Genomic DNA, 20561 nt, shown 5'->3' on the forward strand with positions numbered 1-20561 from the left:
GAACACCTACTGAACCTTCTTTAACCCCCTCAGTGCTTCCTGGGTGGTCGCACTCCCCAACCACAGTACACGAATAATCACAGGCACATGAAATGGCTACGGTGTTATTTATTCAACCATAAAAAAAAAAACCTATTTAAAATCCTAAACTGTAATTAAAACAAAAATCATTCATACATTATGTATAATAGCTTCCTGGGTGTGGGTGTCCAGTCCCGGTGCCATAAGGAATAAACTGATTGCTTTCCTCGAAAAGGGGAACATTTCCATTAATGCCTCAGCTGTGCCAACACGGAGATTGCCTCCTTTAATATACCAGCATGCCCAGTGGAATATTCAGATGTAATTACCACAGCCGATATCTATTCATGACTCTTATTAAGGCACAAGAGCAGCACCGATGACTGCTGACCACAGCGAAACCAGACGCATCACTACAATCCTTCAGGTCCCGGCACCGCATGGAGTGTCGCCGTGTCGCCATCTTCCCCCCCTCTGCGCCCCGCAGATATTTTTAGTCTTACTACCAGAGGAGCAAGTAAGGTGAACATCTGGAATGGAACATTCAGGGTCCGTCTTCAGTTTTCAGGTTTTGAGTCAACTTCAGCGGAGCCGGAGGCGAGATGTTGCCGCGTGTATTCCCAAATCAGCAGGGCAGCGCTCACGTGCACGTTGAGCGAGCGGGTGACTCCTTGTTGAGGGATCTCCACGCACACATCAAACATTTGAAGTAAATTGGCAGGAATACCTTCGCGTTCATTGCTGTAAGAAGGGAAAGAGAAAATCAACATACACAGTGGAACAAAGGATCATTTTGCATTAAGTCTACAAATGGATTCATAAAGTTTAGTGCAAGTATTCAGACTAAGACACTTGAGTTATTTGCGAGACGTTCTTCTATTTGTTTTTAATAATTAAAGATCAGTTTCAGATGATTAGAAGATGTTGATTAGTGAACTTTAGAGGTGCTGGTGGGTGTATTTTCTTATCTTTAGTCTTTCACCCAACTTCAAAACAGGTACTTTTAGTGTCCAAGAGCCATTCAAAGTGTGTACTTTGACCCAGAAATGTGGGCCATTCAAAGCCAACACTAAGGAGTAGTAATGAGTCTGATCTGATGAGGTACATTCATAGTGAGGGCACCTGAGTAACACTGTACTAGGAACGGAACATCTGTGAGAGCAGAGAGCGAGATTCAGCTCGCAGGGGGGTTGACGGTGGGGGGGATGGGAAAGGGAGGTGTGTGTGGGGGGGTTAAGCTAACAGCACTACTCACACCTGAGTGACTGAACAGGGTAAAACAAAACAGGACACCTACACGCATGTGATCAATATTAATGTCTCCTTTCGCTGCCTGGCCAGCTGCACAACTGTGGTGCACATTTAGAACACAGAGTGAATCGTGCCGCTGTCACAAACGGCACCAGCACGTAATTACGGTCACCTTCACTCCTGAGTAGCTAGAAAATGGTTTAATAAATCCCTTTTTAGCCTCCCAACTGATGAAAGCCACAGGGGGAGCGTCGCGACTCAAACCCCACTGCTGTCATCGCACTGCTTGTACCGGATGGTGTCATTTATGTCCTGTGTTCTCCTCCTCGGGGAGAACCAATTAGAGTCCAGCCTGCCTCGACACGTACACCATGGAGAGGAGAGGCTGAGGGCCCACAGGGAAACACTCCAGACCGGAGAGAGAGCATTTAATAGCTCCGTCAGCTCACACCTCGCACTAAACAAAAGCCACTAAGGCCACGGAAGGACAGAGGCTTGCCTGTGTTTATGCTGATTTGAAGGAGGACAACAGGTTACGTTAAAGTGGCCTTTCATTGGAGAGGCAGCTGTCTTGTTAAGCAGACCCAAAGCTTAGAAAGCATACACACCCCAAAAGCAACAGGGTCTTCTCAGGGAACCGGTAGTCCTGGAGGCTCCGACTGTTAGCAGTCTGCTCCACTCCGACAATACAGTAGCCTTCACTCTTCTTTACCTGCAGGAAGTCAGTGAGCTCCATTGGCTTCACCTGAGAAACAGATACAGAGACGCATGAACATCAGGGTATCAGCATCTGAGACTTGTTACTGGCTCTTTGCATTGCAGCAGTTACTGTACAAAAGACAGAAAGCTCTAAATGTGGCAGTAGCATTGAGTATCCACCACCTCCGAATGAGAAAACGAGATGGTTCCCAAACAAACGTTAATGGGTTTAAATTAACATTACAGTTTCTCAATCACAACCAAGGGACAAAGCCTAATAAGTTAATTTAGTCATTGAAACCGTAACTTCATATAGATTTTTCTTCATTTTTCGAGAAAGCCATCAGGAGAGCCACAGCACGCGGCGGCTTCAGCATCGATCCGTTCTATCCGCTGGGTGCGCTCAACATTGATTTCGACATTTTAACCCTGAGCTTACCTGATTACCTGAAAATCCAATATTATTATTATTATTATTAAGTCCCCAGTCCAGAGTAGACATCATGATCATCGTGTGAGATTGTTTAATGCACTCTACCTCTAACAGAGGAAGCCACAGCTCAGATGAGACGCTCAGGGACTGAAAGTGTTTGTCACTGACGTGGCGGAGGCTGTCCAGAACCAGAGTGCTGGCACCAAAGATCTCACAGGTCCTGCACAGACCTGAAGAGACAACGAATAAACAAATGAGGACGAAGCGGGTGACCTATCGAAATGGCATCTGAAAAATGTAATCCCGCAATCTGCCCCTATGGTAGAAAACAATTCCATGTGAAGTCTCAAAATAAAAAATTTTTTTTTTTACATAAGCTGGGAAAGAAGCGCGGCAGTCCATCATCATGGGAACAGAGCGATATAAAAAAGGTACATCTGTAATGGCAACTGACGCAGCAATTTCAAGTAAAACATTTACAGAGTGGCCAAGCTAATGTGCTTGCTTACACCATCCAGTATCAATATTGGTTTTGAAAATGGGTCTTTTCCTCTATAAACAAATTCTGATTGATTCAGCACCTTATCATCTGAGACAAAAGCAAAGGAGTACATTGGCAGAGAACATAAAATAGGAGTGTCTGTGATTAAAGCCGGGCATTCCCTCTCTAAACTGGACAAATCCCGATAAGAGGGCCAAAGTGACCACGGCAGCTGTGTTTGACCTCTTTGCCCAGATCATCGTGGTTAAACAAACGCCTGTAACGTTAGTTCCTCAAAATATTACACAAATCACAGAGACATTTTCAGACATTTGACATATTTTCCAGATGAAGAAGAAGTAGTGAGGCACCTCCTAGATTGGTGGGCTTGTCGATAAGCGAGGCCACCACCAGCAGGGCACCGTGCAGTTTGCCCAGTCGAGCAGCCCGCTGTTGTGGAACCAGCTGAAGTTCGGGCTCCTGCTCCTGAATCCCTAACCTCCAGGGCGTGATCTTCTTCTGCACCTCGGCCCAGCGTTCCTCCTTATTCTGGTCGCCTGGGGATCCAACAACCAGAGACGGGGTGAGACTGCGGTGAGCCGTGTCAAGCAGTGCCGCGGCTCGTAAATGGGGCGACCGTACCTTTGTCTTGCTGGATCCAGTCTCCGGGCTGGAGCTGACTCAGGTCAGGAGACGGGTTTCTCAAGGGAAAAGATGGACTTTCAGAGAAACACAACAGTTTCTCAAACTTCCACGGTGGAATCCACTCCTCATCGGCCATCTCGGACAGACTGGGGAAGGTGTAGAAAATGGTCTGGGGGATAAAACACAGAACAGAAGGCAAGTTGGTGGTGACACTGTGTTACTGTATATTACCTGGCTTCATTTGATCAGCAGAAACATACGAACAAACCTCAACACTGTAATCACTGATAGGATCGAAGGCCCCAAAGAAGAAGTGCTCCTGAATCCTTGTCCAGTTCTTGTTGGCGTTTCTAAATGGAGAGAGAACAAATACATCAACACACGGCTAGATCCTTTTGTGTGGTTGTGGCTGTTCCGCTCTCACCCGGTGCTCTGCATGGCCTCGGCCTGGTTCAGGCAGGCCAGGATCACAGTGGACATTCCTCTCAACTCATCGGCTCCTTCCTCTGCCTGGAACCCCGCCAAGCTCCAGACCCTCTTCAGGGCCAGCAGGGCATACAGACGCACACTGAAGTTGTGGTTGAAACACCACTGCAGGATGATGTCCAGTGCTTTGCGCAAATGCAGGGCCTTTAACAAACAGGGAGAAACGTCTCGTTGGAGATGCAAACACAATATTGTCTGAGCGGAGGAAAAACATCAAAGGCTTCACCTTGTCCTTGAGATGAGGAATGATGACATTGAAATGTACCAGGACTGACAAGAAGGTGCAGATGCTTGTCTTGGTCTTGTGATCCTGTGCAGGAATAGAACTGAATAATTCAACGATTTCCCCAGTGATGCAGTGTTTTCTGGTTGGTAGGGAACCAGAGAGGGAGCTCACCCTGGTGAAGCAGGCCCAGAAGCCGTCCATGTGATGTGGATAGTGGACGAGGATCAGGATCATCATCCATTCGATCAGGTATTTGACTGAGGCATGGTTACTGCAGAATCCAGCTTCAAACACACAGTTCAGCACAGTGGCCACAAACTCCTTCACAAAAACAAACCACACACACACACAGTCAGTATCTAAGTGGTTATTTCCTGTGTGATTCTAAATACGAGTGAAATTGTCTTACCTCCCGGAGTTTGGGCAGCAGCAGCAGCAGTGATTGCCAGACTCTGTTTTTGATACGATGTTGCAGGGAGTTGCTATAGTAACGCACTTTTGACTTTGATATGTCATTATCCTAGAGGGATGAGGTGGGGTGAAGGAGATAATGGAAAATGGGTAAAGCGTTACAAAATCAGCTGCATTTAATAAAAAAAAGTGCAAATCAAAATACCACATAGAAAATCAAGTATTTGCTGCAATAAACAGACGTTGTATCAGAACGTTAGGAGAGAAGCAATATGACATATTAAATGTCATATTTGGAAACTATTCTTAGATGAAATCAAGAATCAAGGGGAAGGGACACACATCCTTGAGACGTAGTAACTGGGTGGTCTTGTTCATTGACTTTCATTATCTGTATGTGTGATTTTCCATACATTTGCTTTTTATCTGATATTAGGAAGCTATTAACACTGATAAATGATACTACCCAAGAAAGACCACCTTTTTTAACAAATTCATCACTAGTTCCTCCATCAGTCTTTCATGCTGCAGATTAGAGGGATCCAAGCGGCTGAGGAAAGCTAGCACACATGTGCGCGGCAGCTGGTCGTCCCTGTTATCACTGGAAAAGACCAAGACCAAGTTAAAGCGTGAAAACATTCACACACCAAAGGAGACCTCTAGTGGCACAGTCCTATATCACAGCCATAACGAGGAACACAAATGGGTTCACAGATAACTGCAGGTTACCTTGTCACTGCGACATTGGCAGCACACTCTTCACCAAGTCGCTCCACATACATTTGGACATCCTGGATAAGCCTTTGAAAAAGAATTTTAAAAGTTTTTTATTTTTAAAATCGCTGAGAAACTATGTAACAAATCTGAGAGTTGCCGTTTTGAGTTACCGTTGATCTCTCCTAAAGACTGGGCCGAAGACACAAGCCTCAGCGAGTATGTTGATGTGGCTGAAAGCGGTAGAAAACACAGCGGCGTCGCCGGCGTGCCCGTCCGCGGGCAGCCACGTGTGACAGCAGTGTTGAAGCAGCACGCCGAGCACTCCGCTCTTCGACTGAGACAGCTCCATCAACTCCGTGGCAATCTGTACCATGATAGAGAAAATGCATTATTGACAGTGCAGCGCACTTCCCTTTCCAAAAAAAACCAAACTGATCTCAATCACCTGTTTCAAGGCGGCCAGAAGTGTCGGCGCCAACGCGTCCGTCAGCTGCAGCAGGTTTCGGTGGAAGGCCATGGAGATGAAGCCTTTGAGGGCCGGCCAGAAGTCCAGGGCGTTAGTGCTCAGCCCCTGCACCAGCTCCCAGGTCAGAGTCACGGCCTCCACACACAAGGCCTCCTCATGAAGCAGCAACTGGGATCAAAACATCCCCAAACCAGACACTTCATAGGACGCACAGCACACGTGACATCACCAAAGTTTATACGGGGAAAATTTCAAAGCTCTAACCGCCGGAAATTCCTTGTTATACGCTCTTTGAATTGCTTAAATTTGGCCCGAAATGTAACTCCAAGACTCACTTGTGGCAACACTGTCTCCATAAAGGAGAGCACAGGCAGCACCAGGCCACTGGGCAGCAGCGCCAAGGCCTCCACCGCGCAGCTCACAGCAGCCTTAAGAGTATCCCGGCGGTTGGAAATCTCTACGGACTCAGGAACCCCGAAAGCTTTAATCAGGAAGCTCAGACAAATCCACTGGTCCCGCATAAAATTGGCGGCTATGCGGCCCCAGTCCTGTAGCTGGCCCCCCTGCACTCCTGCGTCACTGAAAAAAACAAAAAACAAAAACAATGGTAGCACCTGATCAGGCAGGTCTTCTGTTGACTGACTACTCCAGGCAGACTTTCACTGACCCCAAATCGTCTCCCGTTTTTGGTTTTTGCAGTCGTTTATTTAAGTTCCCCAGACTTTGGCAGGAAGACGACACCAGACTGTAGAAGTAATCATTCAGTGACTTCAAAGCAGAAAGGGTCTCCGGTTGCACGCCAATCACTTCTTGCTCCAACAGACCACATAAGGTGGCCAGGGACGCCATAGCCACCGCTCTGGCCACCTGGTTTGCCACAGAGAGGATCTGGCAACGGGAAACAATCTGCGTTACACACAAAGCAACCAAACGGATGAATCGTGATAATTCAGCCTGAGCTTTGCACCTGCTGGTTTGGTTCCTGCAGCACCTTGAGGCTGCACGTGATGAGTTTAGGGAAATAGGTCTGCTGGGTTTTACTGTGGTGCTGTGGTGTGGATTTGTACAGGACCACCATCTGTCTCAGGACACACAGATAGAGTTCGGCCCGCTCCACGTCAAAGGGCTGTGAAGACAACAGCACAAGTGGACATCAGAGCTAGCTACCGAGCTAGCCACCGGGGCTACGTGCGCTAATTGAAGTCACGGTGACTCGATTGACTCGTCGTTCACCTCCTGCAGCTCTCCGAGGAGCCGCCTCAAAATGAACTCATGGATTGGATCGGCGAGTTTATAAATTAGCCTCTCCATGGCAACCATAACGTCATCCGCTGCGAAAAGTAAAAGGGGAAGAGTCGAATGTCACTCAATATATTAACCATGAATGGAAATACTACAGGCACACTGCTACAAAGATGTAAAGAACGTGTTTTACTAAATGATGTGCCCTGAGGCTGTTGTAAGGAAGGATATCATTTCGTAGGGCCAATATGTGTTCTTGTGGCATTGTTATAATGTGTTCATCTGACCATCAGAATTTCTGAAAGCTCGCTGGACTAAACTATATTAATTCTGAAAAATATAGAAACATTGTGGAAATGCTGCCAACTGTTGCATTTTAGACAGAAAAGAAAGGAACAGAGACAAGATCCATGGTAAAATACTAAAGCTAAGGATAAAGGACAAATCTTATGACAATAATCCATTAATTCCCAAGATAGCGTTCCTGAGTTATTTTGTTAAATGTTGGAAAGCACAAACAACTTTTCAATGGAGGAAAACTATGTCACTTTTCTTGGAAGATGTTCATAAAGACAGCGTGAGGTCTCTCCCCAAATAGTGCAGACGGTGAGTACAGAGCAGAGGTGAAACGACTTGTTTGTTGCACGAAAGCACCTTTGCATCTACTGTAGCTACCCCGTTTTGCTCCGAGGTGGACACTCAGTATTGTCAATACACACCTCGCTCCTCTCCAGCGCGCTCACAGCTTGCTGCCCCTCCGAGCTGGAACAGTCGCAGCAGGAGCTGCAGGCTCTTGTCGCTCTTGCGCAGTGGCAGGTAGATATTGGTGCTGACTCGGCTCAAGGTGTCCAGCAGCGGAGACAGCAGTGACTCCAGAGTGGTATCGATCTTGTCTCCGGGTTGATTCCGCTCCATGTCCACACACAGGAGCACGGCCCTGCTCAACTTATCGGCCTCTCTGGAGTCCGGTACCCTCTCGGTGTGACCTGAGTAGCAGTGGAGATTAACTGTACACAGACGGAATCCTTCAATTGATCTACGACAGTCTCACTTCAGGCTTACCCGCGCTAGCCGCGACTCGGAGATAAGAGTGCACCTCGCTTTGGACGTAGCCTCTTACGGTTTCTTTCTTGGGGGAAGCACCAGTGGAATCTCCGTCCATTATCCTGGGCTTGAAACTACCCTCATTGTCCAAAAGCCAGGAACACAACTGCAGCAAAGTCGGGTAGAAATTCCGTCATGCAACTTCCTAAAAGTCTCATCAAAACACCGCGCAATATTGCATCAAATACCTCCAAGACATCGTACCTGATTCCAAATCTGCGTCCCTCTAGAAAGTGACTCGTCTGCACGAAAATGCACCAAGAAACTAAAAACATCGTCGAGGGTCACTGCGCTCTGAAATTAGAATATTCAATTACGCGGTTCACTAACTTCAATCCTGTGTTTGAAAGCACAAAATAACAGAAACACCTTACAATGCAAGATGGGTGAGTTAGTTTGGGCCTTTGCTGGGACTGTTGGAGGATGTAATGAAACCTGACATTTTAATCATGAAAGCCTAAATTAGTGCGCTGTAAATGAAAACATTGGCCTGATAAATTACTTGAATGATGGAGAAAAAACAAACGTAATGATCCTCATGCTGTTTACAACAGCGCTGTATATATTGAATAATAAGTTGTTTCAGATATTTCAGCAGTTCAAATACACCCATATTTATGTCCTACCACATCTATGAGACGGAGGGCGCCGCTCAGCAAGAAGCACTGAGTGGCGCCTCTCAGCAGGACCTGATGAGTGATCACGGTGCAGCACAGCACCTCCCTGCGTGACACAGGAGATAAAATCAGCTTCCCTAAGAGGCCGTCTGTGTAAGTGGAACCGCGATGAGGTACCTGAGAGCAGCGAGCCCCTCGATCCCCAGCAGGGGACCCGGCGGCAGCTCGGAGAGAGCTTGGCAGAGGAAGAGGAGCGGCGCCGCACACCAGTGCTTAGAGCACAGCTGCCGAATCATCTGCAGCAACATCCGGCCTGGGAAGCAAGAAGAAACAGCCGTTCAGGTGCCGGAGCTCCGTCGGCATGTGTTCTTTGACGTCTGATTTCCTGCACCTCTGTGCTCTGACGGTAAACTGGTGAAGAACGTGACCATGAAGACCTGCAGTTTAGCTCCAAGCTCAGGACAATCTCCTACGCTCTGCCCAACGGACCTAGAGGTGTACAGAAGGTGGGTTAATGAGGCCGGGTGCAGAAAAACAAGTATAATATAATAAGATCTTTACACAGACATCTCTTCTTTTATTTACTGTCTTGGTTTGACATGAAACCCTCACTTGTGAAAGAGCGACGTTTCGGACAGAACATCCATAAAAGGGCCAACGATGAACTGAGGAGCAAAGCAACAGAAGAGGGAAGTTTGCCCCTTTTGAAGGATTTCAGTGACATTGAATTAATGTCCGGATCACAGCGTGCGGATTAAGTCGGAGCCTCTACCTGAGAAAAGGCCAAAGCGAAGGCTGGCTGCTGGAGGACCTGCAGCTCCAGCAGATGACACACTCCCTCTCTCATCAGGGCTTTATTCTCACTGTGGAACATCCGCTGGTACACACACAGCAGCCAGGAGGGGTGGAAGAAGACTGGAGCCGCAGCGTGGACACGGCACCGATAAAGAGAACAGGTAACAGGCCAGCAGGTGGCTTTTCAAGTGTACAAACTTTTCAATTACAAATTACGCTTACGCGATTTTTATATATTTATGTTTTTGAATTGAAAACTCTCCTCACAAGTGTTTGTGGTAAGACAATCAAAAGTGTGTCAGATTGTCAGTACACTGTAAAAAAAAAAAAGCTGGTTAAACTTAAAATAATAAGTAACCTGGCTGCCTAGAAATGTTGATTTCGGCAAGCTAAGAACCTTAGGTTGTTTGTACTTCAATATGAGTTGATGTAACTAAGAATAAACAGTTGGGCTGACAAAAAAGAAGCCTAAAAAACAGTCCGTTTAACCTTAAAATGTATGTTTAACCAAGATTTTTTAGTATTTATAACCAGACATCTTAAGTTGTAAAAGCTTAAATCCAAATTTAAGACAACAAATAATGACTAGTAGAACCAACACGGTTTTAGTAATTCTAATTCATCTCTTGAGCTGTACAAACATGAAAACTAGTTTTCTTGTTGGATAAATGTGTAGTCTTTAGTGGGGCAAATATAGTTTTGAAAGTCTCCCTAACTCAGCATCTTGTTCAACTAACATATCTTTTTAAGGCAGCCAGGTTACTTTTTAAAAGGTATAGTTGATCTTACTTTCAATGTTAAGTTAATTCAACAAAACTAAAGCTTACTTTGCCCAAAAAACATAATCCCTTTTTTTTGTGTGAAGTTAATGTGATCAGTTCAGCACAGTTCAGTTTCGTGGACAACTAACAGGTTGAACTGATCTACATAAAGATTTGACAGCGGCTTCAACACTGAGCGACCCCAAAACAAAGCCAGAAAACAAGTGCTTTGCAAGAGAAAGCTGTACAACAAATCTTTTTTACAATATTTAGAAAAGGATTCCATATTATCCCTTGCATCTAGTGTTACCTTGGCCCTCATTTACTGTGGTTTGGATCAACGTGTCTATTCTGTTAAGAACTGGCCGGACGACGTGAATCTACAAAAGGGAAAAACAAAACACAATCAAGATAAAAAAATCTGCCTTGTGATGAGGAACTGGTAGCAAGCCAGCAGCCACTGGGATTTCCCACCTGGTTCTCCTCCAGGGTCTCCATCACCAGCGCGAAGTCCTCCCAGAACTCTCTCAGCAGCTTACTCCTGCTCGGCTCCCATTTGAACAAGATCTCATCTGCAGCAAATAAAAAAATAAATAAAAACAAAACAACAACAAAAACACATGTGAACAAGTGACAGCCAATCGCAGCAGGGCACCTTCCTCGGATGGAGAGAGGGGGCAGCGCAGCCCCTCCTCCTCCGACAGGGACACGCACATCTTGAGCAGGTACAACGCCCTCTTCCGTGACACGCTGTCCCTGTGCGTCAGTCCGTCCTGAACCATCCTCCAGAACTGCACGGACACGCGAGGGTCCACCTCGCGGTGGGGGGAGGAGGGGGATGATGGGGGGCTGTGGGGCTTCAGCAGGTGCTCCGACAGGGCGGTCAAACACAGCAGTGTCCGCTCCGCCACCACGTGTGTGCGGGCGGCGCGGTGCCAGCTGCACATGTCCTCCAGGACCAGCTTGAGGACGCGGGTCAAGATCGCGCCGCCGCAGCAGCTGAGCACCGTCAAGAGGAGCCGGACCACGATCTTGGACACCATCGCGTCGGGCAGCGTTTTGACGCAGGACAAGGCGGACGACAAGGTGATGAGCGTCAGCTGCTCGTCCGCCGCCAGAGAAGGCACGAGGGCGGCCACGACTTCGCTGGCCACCTCCGCGCTGAGTCGCCCCGGACCGGGCGCGCCCTCCTCCCCCTCTCGGTCCTGCCGGAGCGACGGCAGGACCGAGAGGGCCACTCGCCCCGGCACAGCGCGGTCGCACAGCGGGGCGCAGACACTCAGCAGCCTGCAGGCGGCGGCGGTGCTCTCCCGGCACCGCGTGCCCTCGCCGGCTTCCGCAGATATTTTGGCGAGAAGCGGCAGACACCGGGTCCAAACCACCGAGTCGATTTGAGCCATTACGGAGCTCCTCTTCGCCGCTGAGAGGCGAGTGGTGTCCGACTCCGCTAGAAGCGGCGCGAGCCCTTCGATGAAAGCGGTCAGCGCCTCCACGCGCTCGGTCTCCGGCCACGAGTCGCTCGGCCAAGTCAGAGACTCGAACAAAAGGAGGAGGTCGGGGGAGCTGGACAGCACCGCGTTGACTAAAACGGAATGCATTGCGAAGCGAGCTGCCAGGAGCTAAGCGGGACAAAACACCCGGTCAACCGGCTTCTCTCGCTCTGTCCATGGGCGACACGTTTTTTCTACGCGGGATGTAAACTTCCGCAAACGTAGTCAAACTCTCGCGAGGAGTGTGAGGCTGTAACTTTACAGCCTTGAAAAGTTTGTACGAAAAAAATAAATAATTAAGCGTTACATGAATCACGTGGGACAACGTGAATAAACACGGTTTCATTTAGTGGAATTTAAAATTTATTTTCACCATCGTAATACAACGCTTGTAAATTTCTGACAGTTCATACATTATTGGCATTGGAAGAAAGGGTTGACTATATTGGCTAAAGACGTTATTTTGCATACCAATGATCATTTACCAAACAGTGAAAAAGATCATGTCTTTGAGTTACATAATACAAAAACACTGCAGATTAATTATAAACCTAGTTGGTACAGAAACAGTGCTCTACAAATAATACTTTTCTGATGTAATAACAACGAGGGGACAGTATGGAACCGAGAAGCTTTGGATGAATACATTACCAGCTGGAAAGAGGTTACATTTTCCACATCAGCAAGTAGACTAATAGGAAAAGCATGACAGAGCACACTATACAAAAATAGAGTATATTAAAAAATATTATTTAAAAGAACAAGAAATGCAAGAGCACAAACATCAGGACAGTGCTTCTGAAGTTTCCGCTGAATCAAACAAGGAAATTAGCAATGATGTCAACGTCTTTTAACTGAAAACTTTAAGCCACCGACATCAAACCTGTTCAGATTTTTCAGAAACATTTGAACAACATGAATATAAAATATAATACATAATTAGAAGTGTAATAAAATAGTGCAAGTAGTATGTACACAATGTACAACATTAATAAATATGCTCCGTTTATCAATTTAAATTGAAAAACACACACACACTCATCGCGTTTTATCCTCCCCACAAATTATATATGTGTTGGCAACCTCGACGTTAATCTGCACTGTGAATGAATGAATGAAGAGAAGGCGGAGTTGGGAGTATTCAAAGTATGAATTCCAGGAACCGTTCGTCACTTAACATGTCCAGAGAGAGGCAGTTGCTGGCCCTGCGGCCAAAGCCGGAAGGTTTGGCTTGACAGTGCAAAAGAGGGTAATCGCTTTGCTCAACGGGGGGTCTTTGTGTTTGTCGAGGCACCCGGGAGGCCACAGGTGTAGCTGTGGGAGGAGTCGGGCGGCAGTGTCGTCCCCAGGGATGCCGCAGGGGGAAACAGACTTACGTCATCTATGCTTTGACTGTGGCGGTCCACGCAAACTTGTGCCCTATATTTTACCATCTACAATATAGACAGGTAAAGATAAAAGCTAATGCGATGCATCTGAGGAATCCAGAGACGGAAAAGAAAGTCAATGGAAAGAAGACAGATGTCCAACCTGTTTTAAAGTATCCCTGTTACGTAATTTTTTGAGGTCTCCGTCACTGTCTGGGAGACATGCTTTGTTTTCTGCAGAGACAAAGATTTTCTCATGAAAACAAATAATATAAATATTTGAGTTATGTTCTGTATCATGTCATTATCAAATGATTCATACCCGACGCGAGAGTCTCCGAGGAGAGTTCTGAACAATCCACTGACACTCCTTCCAGAAGATCAGCCAACTGGAACATCTCATCAGGAGAATCCACGAGGACCCCCTTTGGACTTCCAATATCGCTTTTGATCTCTGGGAAAAGAAACGTTTGAGAAATCAGATTAGGGAAACATCTTTCTTCTGAAGTGGCCATGTGTGCATTTAGGATCACAATGACATGAAAAAAAAGAAATAAAATCCTCTCACCTTCCTCTTGCCACCCCTCGTCTTCTATTCGAGCCCTGCGGCCCGTGTGGAACCCAGAGGTGCGGGCGCTGCCACGGCTGGCCGCGGAGCCCAAACAATTCTCCGCTTGCCGTTGACCTTCCTCCTCCATGGAGCCCATCTCGGCGGAGAGGCTGTGTTGACGGGCATCGGCTTCAATCCCGGAGCTGCTGGTCGAGCGTCGGGACAGACCCGGGCTGCTCTCGCTGCCGGGGGGGTCCATGTCCAGGTCATCACTAATGTATGACTCTCTGTAACGCTTTTTATCTAAAACAAACAAAAGAAAACACCTTATTTTTTAGAAAATTGGAACATATAATTATGTAAATTACCTGAGGATATTTGTTAAGAAGCTGCTTATGAAATGCTAGACATAATAATGGTAACTCTTTAAGGGTTGCATATCTGATGAGACTATATTTAGACCTCTAACACACCAGAAAACTTATTTTCAGAAGGATGACTGGGAATAAAGACTTTTAAAAACATTTTATATATATATTATATATAAACACACCACACACACACATTTCTTTTCCCCAACAGAAACCGCTTGTGTGCAACGAATGTAGTTATTAAAACAAGAACCCCTTTGCTTTCTTTTTGATGGAACAAGCGTCTTTTCCAAAGTCCTGCATTAAACTTTCAGTGTCTTTAAGTGGCCACCATCCAAACCTTAATCATCCCCCATACTGATCACGTCTGTGTATCCTCCTTCCTCACCTTCTCCCTCCTCCAGCTTGCGTATGTGTTTGAGGGCAGGCTGGAGGCTGAGGTAGAGGCGATGGCTGCTGCTCAGGTGCAGGAGGAGGTGGCGAGAGCGAAACGATGACCCGGTGTAGTAAACCAGCTTCCTGGCTGATGGCAAACCATCTGGCTGGATCTCGAATTTCTTGCCCTGAAATGAGACGCTCGGTTATCCCGAGTGTACAAAGCTAATGGCCATTAAATAATTATCACAATTCTGCTTAAATTCAGCAGAGAAGGGAAGTAAGAAGCGTGGATACCAGGAAGGTGAGACGCCCCACGTTTGACCAGGGGAAGTTGTACAGCATCTGTCGCATGTTGTTTACCTCCTATGAATACAAAAAGACACGCACAATTAAAATGAACAGCTCAACTATTTTTCAGCTTTTGTGTTTTGAACAACACGAGGCGTCTGGATGTGTCTTGATGTATGATCAATAATCAGTTGTCTTTTTGTTCAAAGGAACCATCTGGACGTCTTGGTGAAGAGGCCACGGGCTTCTCCAGATATCTCACGCTCTGCTGGCTCTTTAATCAGACAGGCCTGGAGCCCTAATCCCCCCCAGATGGCCCGTGATGGACAGATCAAACAACCGACTGGCACGGCAGACTACTCGTATCTCCTGGTGCATTGCAGTTGGTGGCGATCCCACACATTCTTCACACGTCTAGTCGGAAGACTAGAGGGTTTGAGCGGACGCAGATTCCACCCTTTAAATACGCGTGTGCTATACATCTACGACACACTCGCACAGGCACATACCTGATAAACTTGCATTCCTCGTAGGGTCAGGCCGAGTAACGCCGTTCCTTTCTCTGCCTTTTTGTCCTGGACAAATGAACGATAAGATGTCAGAGAGGTATGTGAGGCGTTCTGATAAGGAAGCTGCTCCGCAAACTGGAGCCCGTCTCCTACTTCAATGGGCTGCTGCCAACAACAAATTCAAAAGCAATAGAACGCTACACACCAGAGCGGTCAGGCTTCAAAATCACTCAGTAGAGGAGTAATCCCGGAATAGGGAGGACAGTAAACTGACCGTAATGGTGAAGGTTAAATAACTGCCCCAAAGTTATTTGTCCAGCAAAGCTCGAATCACGCCAAACTCGTTTAATTTATTTGGATAAAACATTACTTTAGTCACAGGGAAGTAATACGTCTGGAATGTCTGCAGATAAAAATGTGCTAAAATCAGATTCCGCTACGCACCAGCCTTAATAATCAGCATTGCTCATTTTAATAACAATAACAGCCTGCAGTATGGTGCGTGCAACAAATATCAAACTACTAATACTAAGAAACAAAATGGACCTTCTGCAGTCTGTAAAACGTGACGGGCACGTCCTCCAGTCGACAGGCCTCCTTGATGAAGAGCAGCATGGCTTCCCGAGTAGACATGCCCCACAGCTCCTGATGCACCTTGGGCCCATGGCAGAGGAGGTAGTCCGGTCCACGCTTAGATAAAATCTACACCAGGACGAATGAGACAGACATTGGCTCCCATCAAATATATTGCAATAAGGATGAATGCATTATTATTTTAGATGAAAGTTGGATTTTTCTTCTTTTCAAAAGAAAACATTTAAATACTTCCACCTACCCAAGGGGGGAAGTACTCCTTGGGTTCGAAGTAAGGCGTGACCTCCATCCCCTCCCTGGGCAGATGGTGGTCACCGAGACTGGCCTGCAGGGCGTAACCTGCCAGCTGGAAGTACACCTCCTCCTGCTGCCGGCATTCAGAGCGGAGCACCCGCTCCCGCAAGTCGGAGTAGTAGAGGTGCCGTGCCTTACGTTCACTGGTACCGCAAACGAGAGGGAGGCACCAAAGGTTAGACAGAGAGGAGGACGGGTGTCGAGTAGTGAGGAAGATGCACGTAGAAGGTGTAGGAAAAGGACGTACCAAAAGAGTCTTCCGTTTTCTATGTAGTACTGCACTTTGAGGCAGAGCACCAGTGGCAGCGGCCTCTTCAGTAGTCCCTGTACGCAGGAAGAGACGGGTTAAGAGAAAGTCTGCGTGCGTCTTTTTGTCATGCATGTAAGTTTGGACAGTGAGTCAAATATGCTTAATAATTGACTCCATCCAAATGTTCCACCCTTTGCAACAAGGTGCCTTACCTTTCCAAAATCCTGCATCCATTCCTTAGGAAAGTACTTAGTGATTTTCTCCTCCAAGTCTAAAAAGATGTGCTCATTGTCTGGGAGGATAAAAAGACAACGAGGAAACCAGCAGACAGTTAGCGAGCAAACGAGACCACGATGTAACCAAGCGTAAAATGTGCTGCAACAATTGAATTAGCCGAGAAAAAGAAGCTCTTGTTCTTTCCTTTGTTAATGAGGCTACTAGGAGGCAAATGACAACAATGCTACTTTTAATGCATCTATTTTCAGATTTCCATTGAAGCGTGGCAGGGCAGACCACACACTGCCAGCATTCTCAAAATGAGTTGACGGCTGGGAAGATGAACTCAAAAGAAAGCAGAGCTTTAGTCTTTGGTATTTAGCTTCTTATGCTTCCATTTATGTCGAGGTTCATTTCTAGTTCAGTTGCGGGGCTCAGAATGCCGACGGACCCCTTTGCTGGGAATGAGGATGTTGTATCACTCTCAGCCGGGTTCCAATGAGTCATGACATGGGCATTTTTTTTTGTGTGTTGTTTTTGTTGGATGCACCTTATCTCTTTTGTTCTACTTTGCGTAGCCAAATCGTGTTTGCCGAGCCGTTTCACAACTCATCCCTCTAAACATCCATCTGCCCTTTCAGCCCACTCTGACTCACTGCGACTCCCTCACCCTTCGTCCTTCATGGAAGTCTTTTGAGTGTTTTGTCAGCCGGCCTGTGTCATGACTAGCTCCCCCACCTCCATCAACCCCCTTTCCTCTTCTCATCATCAATCCGTCCCTCCCCTCAGTGAAGAGGAGGAATGCAAGAGTGCATTCCAGGCTTAATGAAGTTAATATTGCAGGAATCCAGGCCTAAGTGATTGCTGAACCAACACCACAAAAACAAAAAGGTTTCCTGTTCGGCTGGTGAGCCACAAAGGATTACCGAGGCCTTTGGACGTATTTGCGGAAACAAAAGGAAACAGAAAACCCAGAGGAATCAGAAAGTTCTGAACTTTGCGCAGCGGCTAAAGTGGATTACACCCCTCAATTATGCAGACTGGGACGGCACCACAAAACATGTCGGTTCTAATCAAATAGCTCTTTGGGTGGAAACATTTTCTACATTATTACAGAATCAAGAGCCACTGAAAGAGCAGCGCAGCAAAGCCCCCTGCAGTTAATCGGCGTAATCCAAACACGATGCCCTCGTTTACAATCTAACCGGTTGACGCGTGCATAAACCCAATCAACGAGCCGCTCTTCTGACGGTACCGCCTCGTACTCCAGTGCAAACAGTCCTTTCGCGCTGGGCGGCTGAGGGGTGCCAAAGAGGAGGGAACTTACCCCTCACCACCGTGAGGCCAAAAAAGTGCAGCTGTTTGATTCCAAGACGCTCCGCCACTCGATTTAAAACATCCTGTCCCGACGTCTTAGGCTGGAAAGCAGAAAAACACAAAAGACGTGGGCCTTCAACACGCACTCACAAACTATGCACGACAGTCAAAATAGTTTTACCAAGATAAAACCAACGTTGAACATCTCTTTGCGATGGTCAAGAGGACGGCTGGAGACATTAACAAGACCCACCCCGAAGGTGATGTCCAGCTGGTCTTTGTTGGGGAGGAGAACACAAATGGTTCTCTCCTGCTTCATCGAGTTGGACATGATGGCCGAGGTGCTTTCTCTCTGTAGGAATGCCTGCGTCTCCTCTTGCTTCCTCTGTCCGTCGCGGTTTTATCTGCTCCGGGGAAGCTCGCCCATATTGCGCCTGAGAAGACGGATGACATCAGAGTGAGGTAAGCGCAGGAGACGGAAAAACACAATGAGACTACGTTTGAATTGTGCAGAAACACATTTAAAACAGATGCAGGTTCTGTGGTGTAACAGGTAACCTGCTGCCAACACTGAATTAAATACATGATTATATGTATTTGAAAAAATATATATCTGGACTCAAGATACCAGAACAAATTGCCATGGTGAACAGAGACAGTCTACTTGCAACCAAGACTCATCTGAAGCTCGTCCAACTCTAGTGACCTAAAGCCCCAAGCGGTATGAGACTCATCTGATTAACGTTAATCAGGTTAATTACTGCCGCCCCCCCACTCTGATCCCCTTAAATCCTGCTCTTGACTGTAACCAGCGAGAAAAACAAATATGAACCTGAACTGAATCGATGCAGAACTTGGACAAACTAACTTCACTCTGTACTTTTAACATGAAACCTTCTGGGACTGTGGCAAATTTGTTTGCATAGGTTTTACATACGTTGGTTGAGATAACTACAAGAAAAAAAAGTGAAGGCAGCGCATGAAACATGTTAAGCGTTACGTGTTGGGCACGCAGAGCAAATTATTTGTCGTACCAGATATGATTATGGACAAGTTCAAACACGGCTCCACTCACATCTGTGTGTCAGTGCAAACCGTCAGAAGAAAACCTGAAATACCGGTAGCCTGAACGCCTCACTTCTTTAGGAGTCCAACGACAGTGTACATTTACACGGATAATGTAGCACATGGTAAAGAACAGGCTCTAATCTAATATATATTATATATTTGTACACAGAACACTTACGACGTATAAATCATTCTGACAGCATTCTTTTTAAACACAATCTAGTTTTTGAGGGCTACTTAAATATAATCTATGCCCTTTCATATGCATATGAAATATACGTTACTCATAATTAAGTCTTCAAGGATTACTTGTACTATATATTTTTTATTGTAATGAGAGGGAAGAGACAGAAGGAGCAACAAAAATCAATACAATAGAAATCTGGGCGTGTTTTCTGCATCTGCTCTGACTATAAACGGATTCACACTGTACATTTCAGTAATAACAACATGGACCTCGTTGGACATCTGGATTCCACTCGCAATAGAATATTTGCTCCATCATTTAGTTTATTTAAGCCATCTGTGTGTCATAACCCCAATCCCTGCTGCACCTCCTCTGCAGGCTGCACGGTGATCTAGTAAGAAGGGGTCCCCCATCCGAAAAGGAGGCGAACACCGTTTCCATGGGACCCGCTCATCCCCGGTGGGCCACATTCACAAACATCACACTTTCTAGGAACCTGGAAGCCGGAGGACAAAACGTCCCATGCCGGTGAACTCTAGTCGAGCTTTAACGTTAGTTCATTAAACATATGGAATGTATGTGTAAACTATAAAAACAGAGCTAATTCAGGGCTAAAGTAAGTCACGTGTAACGTTACCAAAGTCCGTGGGACGATTCTAACGCAACAAGTGCATCTCTGACTAACGTTAGCTAACTTAACGTTAACTAGCGACCAAGCGGCCAGTGACTCACCGTCACATCACACGAGGCGAAGGGTCTCAAGTCTTCAGGAGCAGGTCGGTAGTGTTCGTTCCGACTAGAAATGGACTTTTCTCCGCCGAACAACAATCCTGACAGAAGTTGGGAGGACGCCCGTTTCTCCCGCTGCGTGTTGCAGCCCAACTTCTTCAACCGCGGTGCAGCCCTGACGACCGGGCCGAACCATCACGGGTAGCTGTAGGGGTCGTCTGTTTTGGACTCTTGTTGTAAATGTTCGTAAAAATGTGATTCTACATCTAATATTTATTCGAGTGTTAAGCCCATGGGTAACAATGAAAAATAATTCTGTATATATCAATTAAAATAAAATAAAAAAATACATTTTCTACGCAGTTCCCGGCAGAAATGTCCCCCAATCTTTAGTTGGTTTAGCGATCTCGTTTTAATTACAGTCCCAGGCAACGCACTTGTTTGGGACCACTGCTGTTGCGGTGAGCAGGCTTCGGTCATGTTTTCCTTAAACATTGACAAGTGCTTAATTTGTAAAATTGTGTTCTTCAGCAATACCCCGGTGTTTTTGTGCTTTCAATAATCTTCTCTTGAAGTTGATGAGGTAAACGCTGGTATT

The 20561-nt window shown here is 46.4% G+C and overlaps 2 protein-coding genes across 2 annotated transcripts; both read right to left on the reverse strand.

Moving 5' to 3' along the window:
- Window positions 1–90: 90 nt before the first annotated feature.
- On the reverse strand, window positions 91–12842 carry tarbp1 (TAR (HIV-1) RNA binding protein 1). Its single transcript, XM_078104187.1, has 28 exons — window positions 11011–12842; window positions 10830–10927; window positions 10666–10735; window positions 9572–9714; window positions 9412–9464; window positions 9191–9288; window positions 8977–9112; window positions 8809–8905; window positions 8387–8476; window positions 8141–8288; window positions 7798–8064; window positions 7070–7167; window positions 6804–6962; window positions 6504–6724; window positions 6172–6415; window positions 5816–6004; window positions 5541–5734; window positions 5383–5454; window positions 5134–5254; window positions 4652–4762; window positions 4243–4563; window positions 3955–4160; window positions 3799–3880; window positions 3528–3699; window positions 3257–3442; window positions 2510–2634; window positions 1881–2017; window positions 91–762 (listed from the first exon to the last, which is right to left on the reverse strand). Exons 1-28 carry the CDS (start codon window positions 11951–11953, stop codon window positions 579–581), a joined length of 4965 nt encoding a protein of 1654 aa, XP_077960313.1. The 5' UTR covers window positions 11954–12842; the 3' UTR covers window positions 91–578.
- On the reverse strand, window positions 12842–20160 carry LOC120821140 (FERM domain-containing protein 6). Its single transcript, XM_078104193.1, is given in 15 exon segments — window positions 12842–13115; window positions 13117–13278; window positions 13376–13425; window positions 13535–13666; window positions 13781–14065; window positions 14522–14696; window positions 14806–14874; window positions 15309–15374; window positions 15855–16010; window positions 16144–16339; window positions 16444–16520; window positions 16659–16738; window positions 17990–18080; window positions 18233–18413; window positions 19967–20160. Coding segments are annotated over 14 exon segments (1746 nt in total). The 5' UTR covers window positions 18311–18413; window positions 19967–20160; the 3' UTR covers window positions 12842–12986.
- Window positions 20161–20561: the final 401 nt, after the last annotated feature.

The sequence above is a fragment of the Gasterosteus aculeatus genome, chromosome 6 (assembly GCF_964276395.1).
Source record: "Gasterosteus aculeatus chromosome 6, fGasAcu3.hap1.1, whole genome shotgun sequence".
NCBI classification, from domain to species: Eukaryota; Metazoa; Chordata; class Actinopteri; order Perciformes; family Gasterosteidae; genus Gasterosteus; species Gasterosteus aculeatus.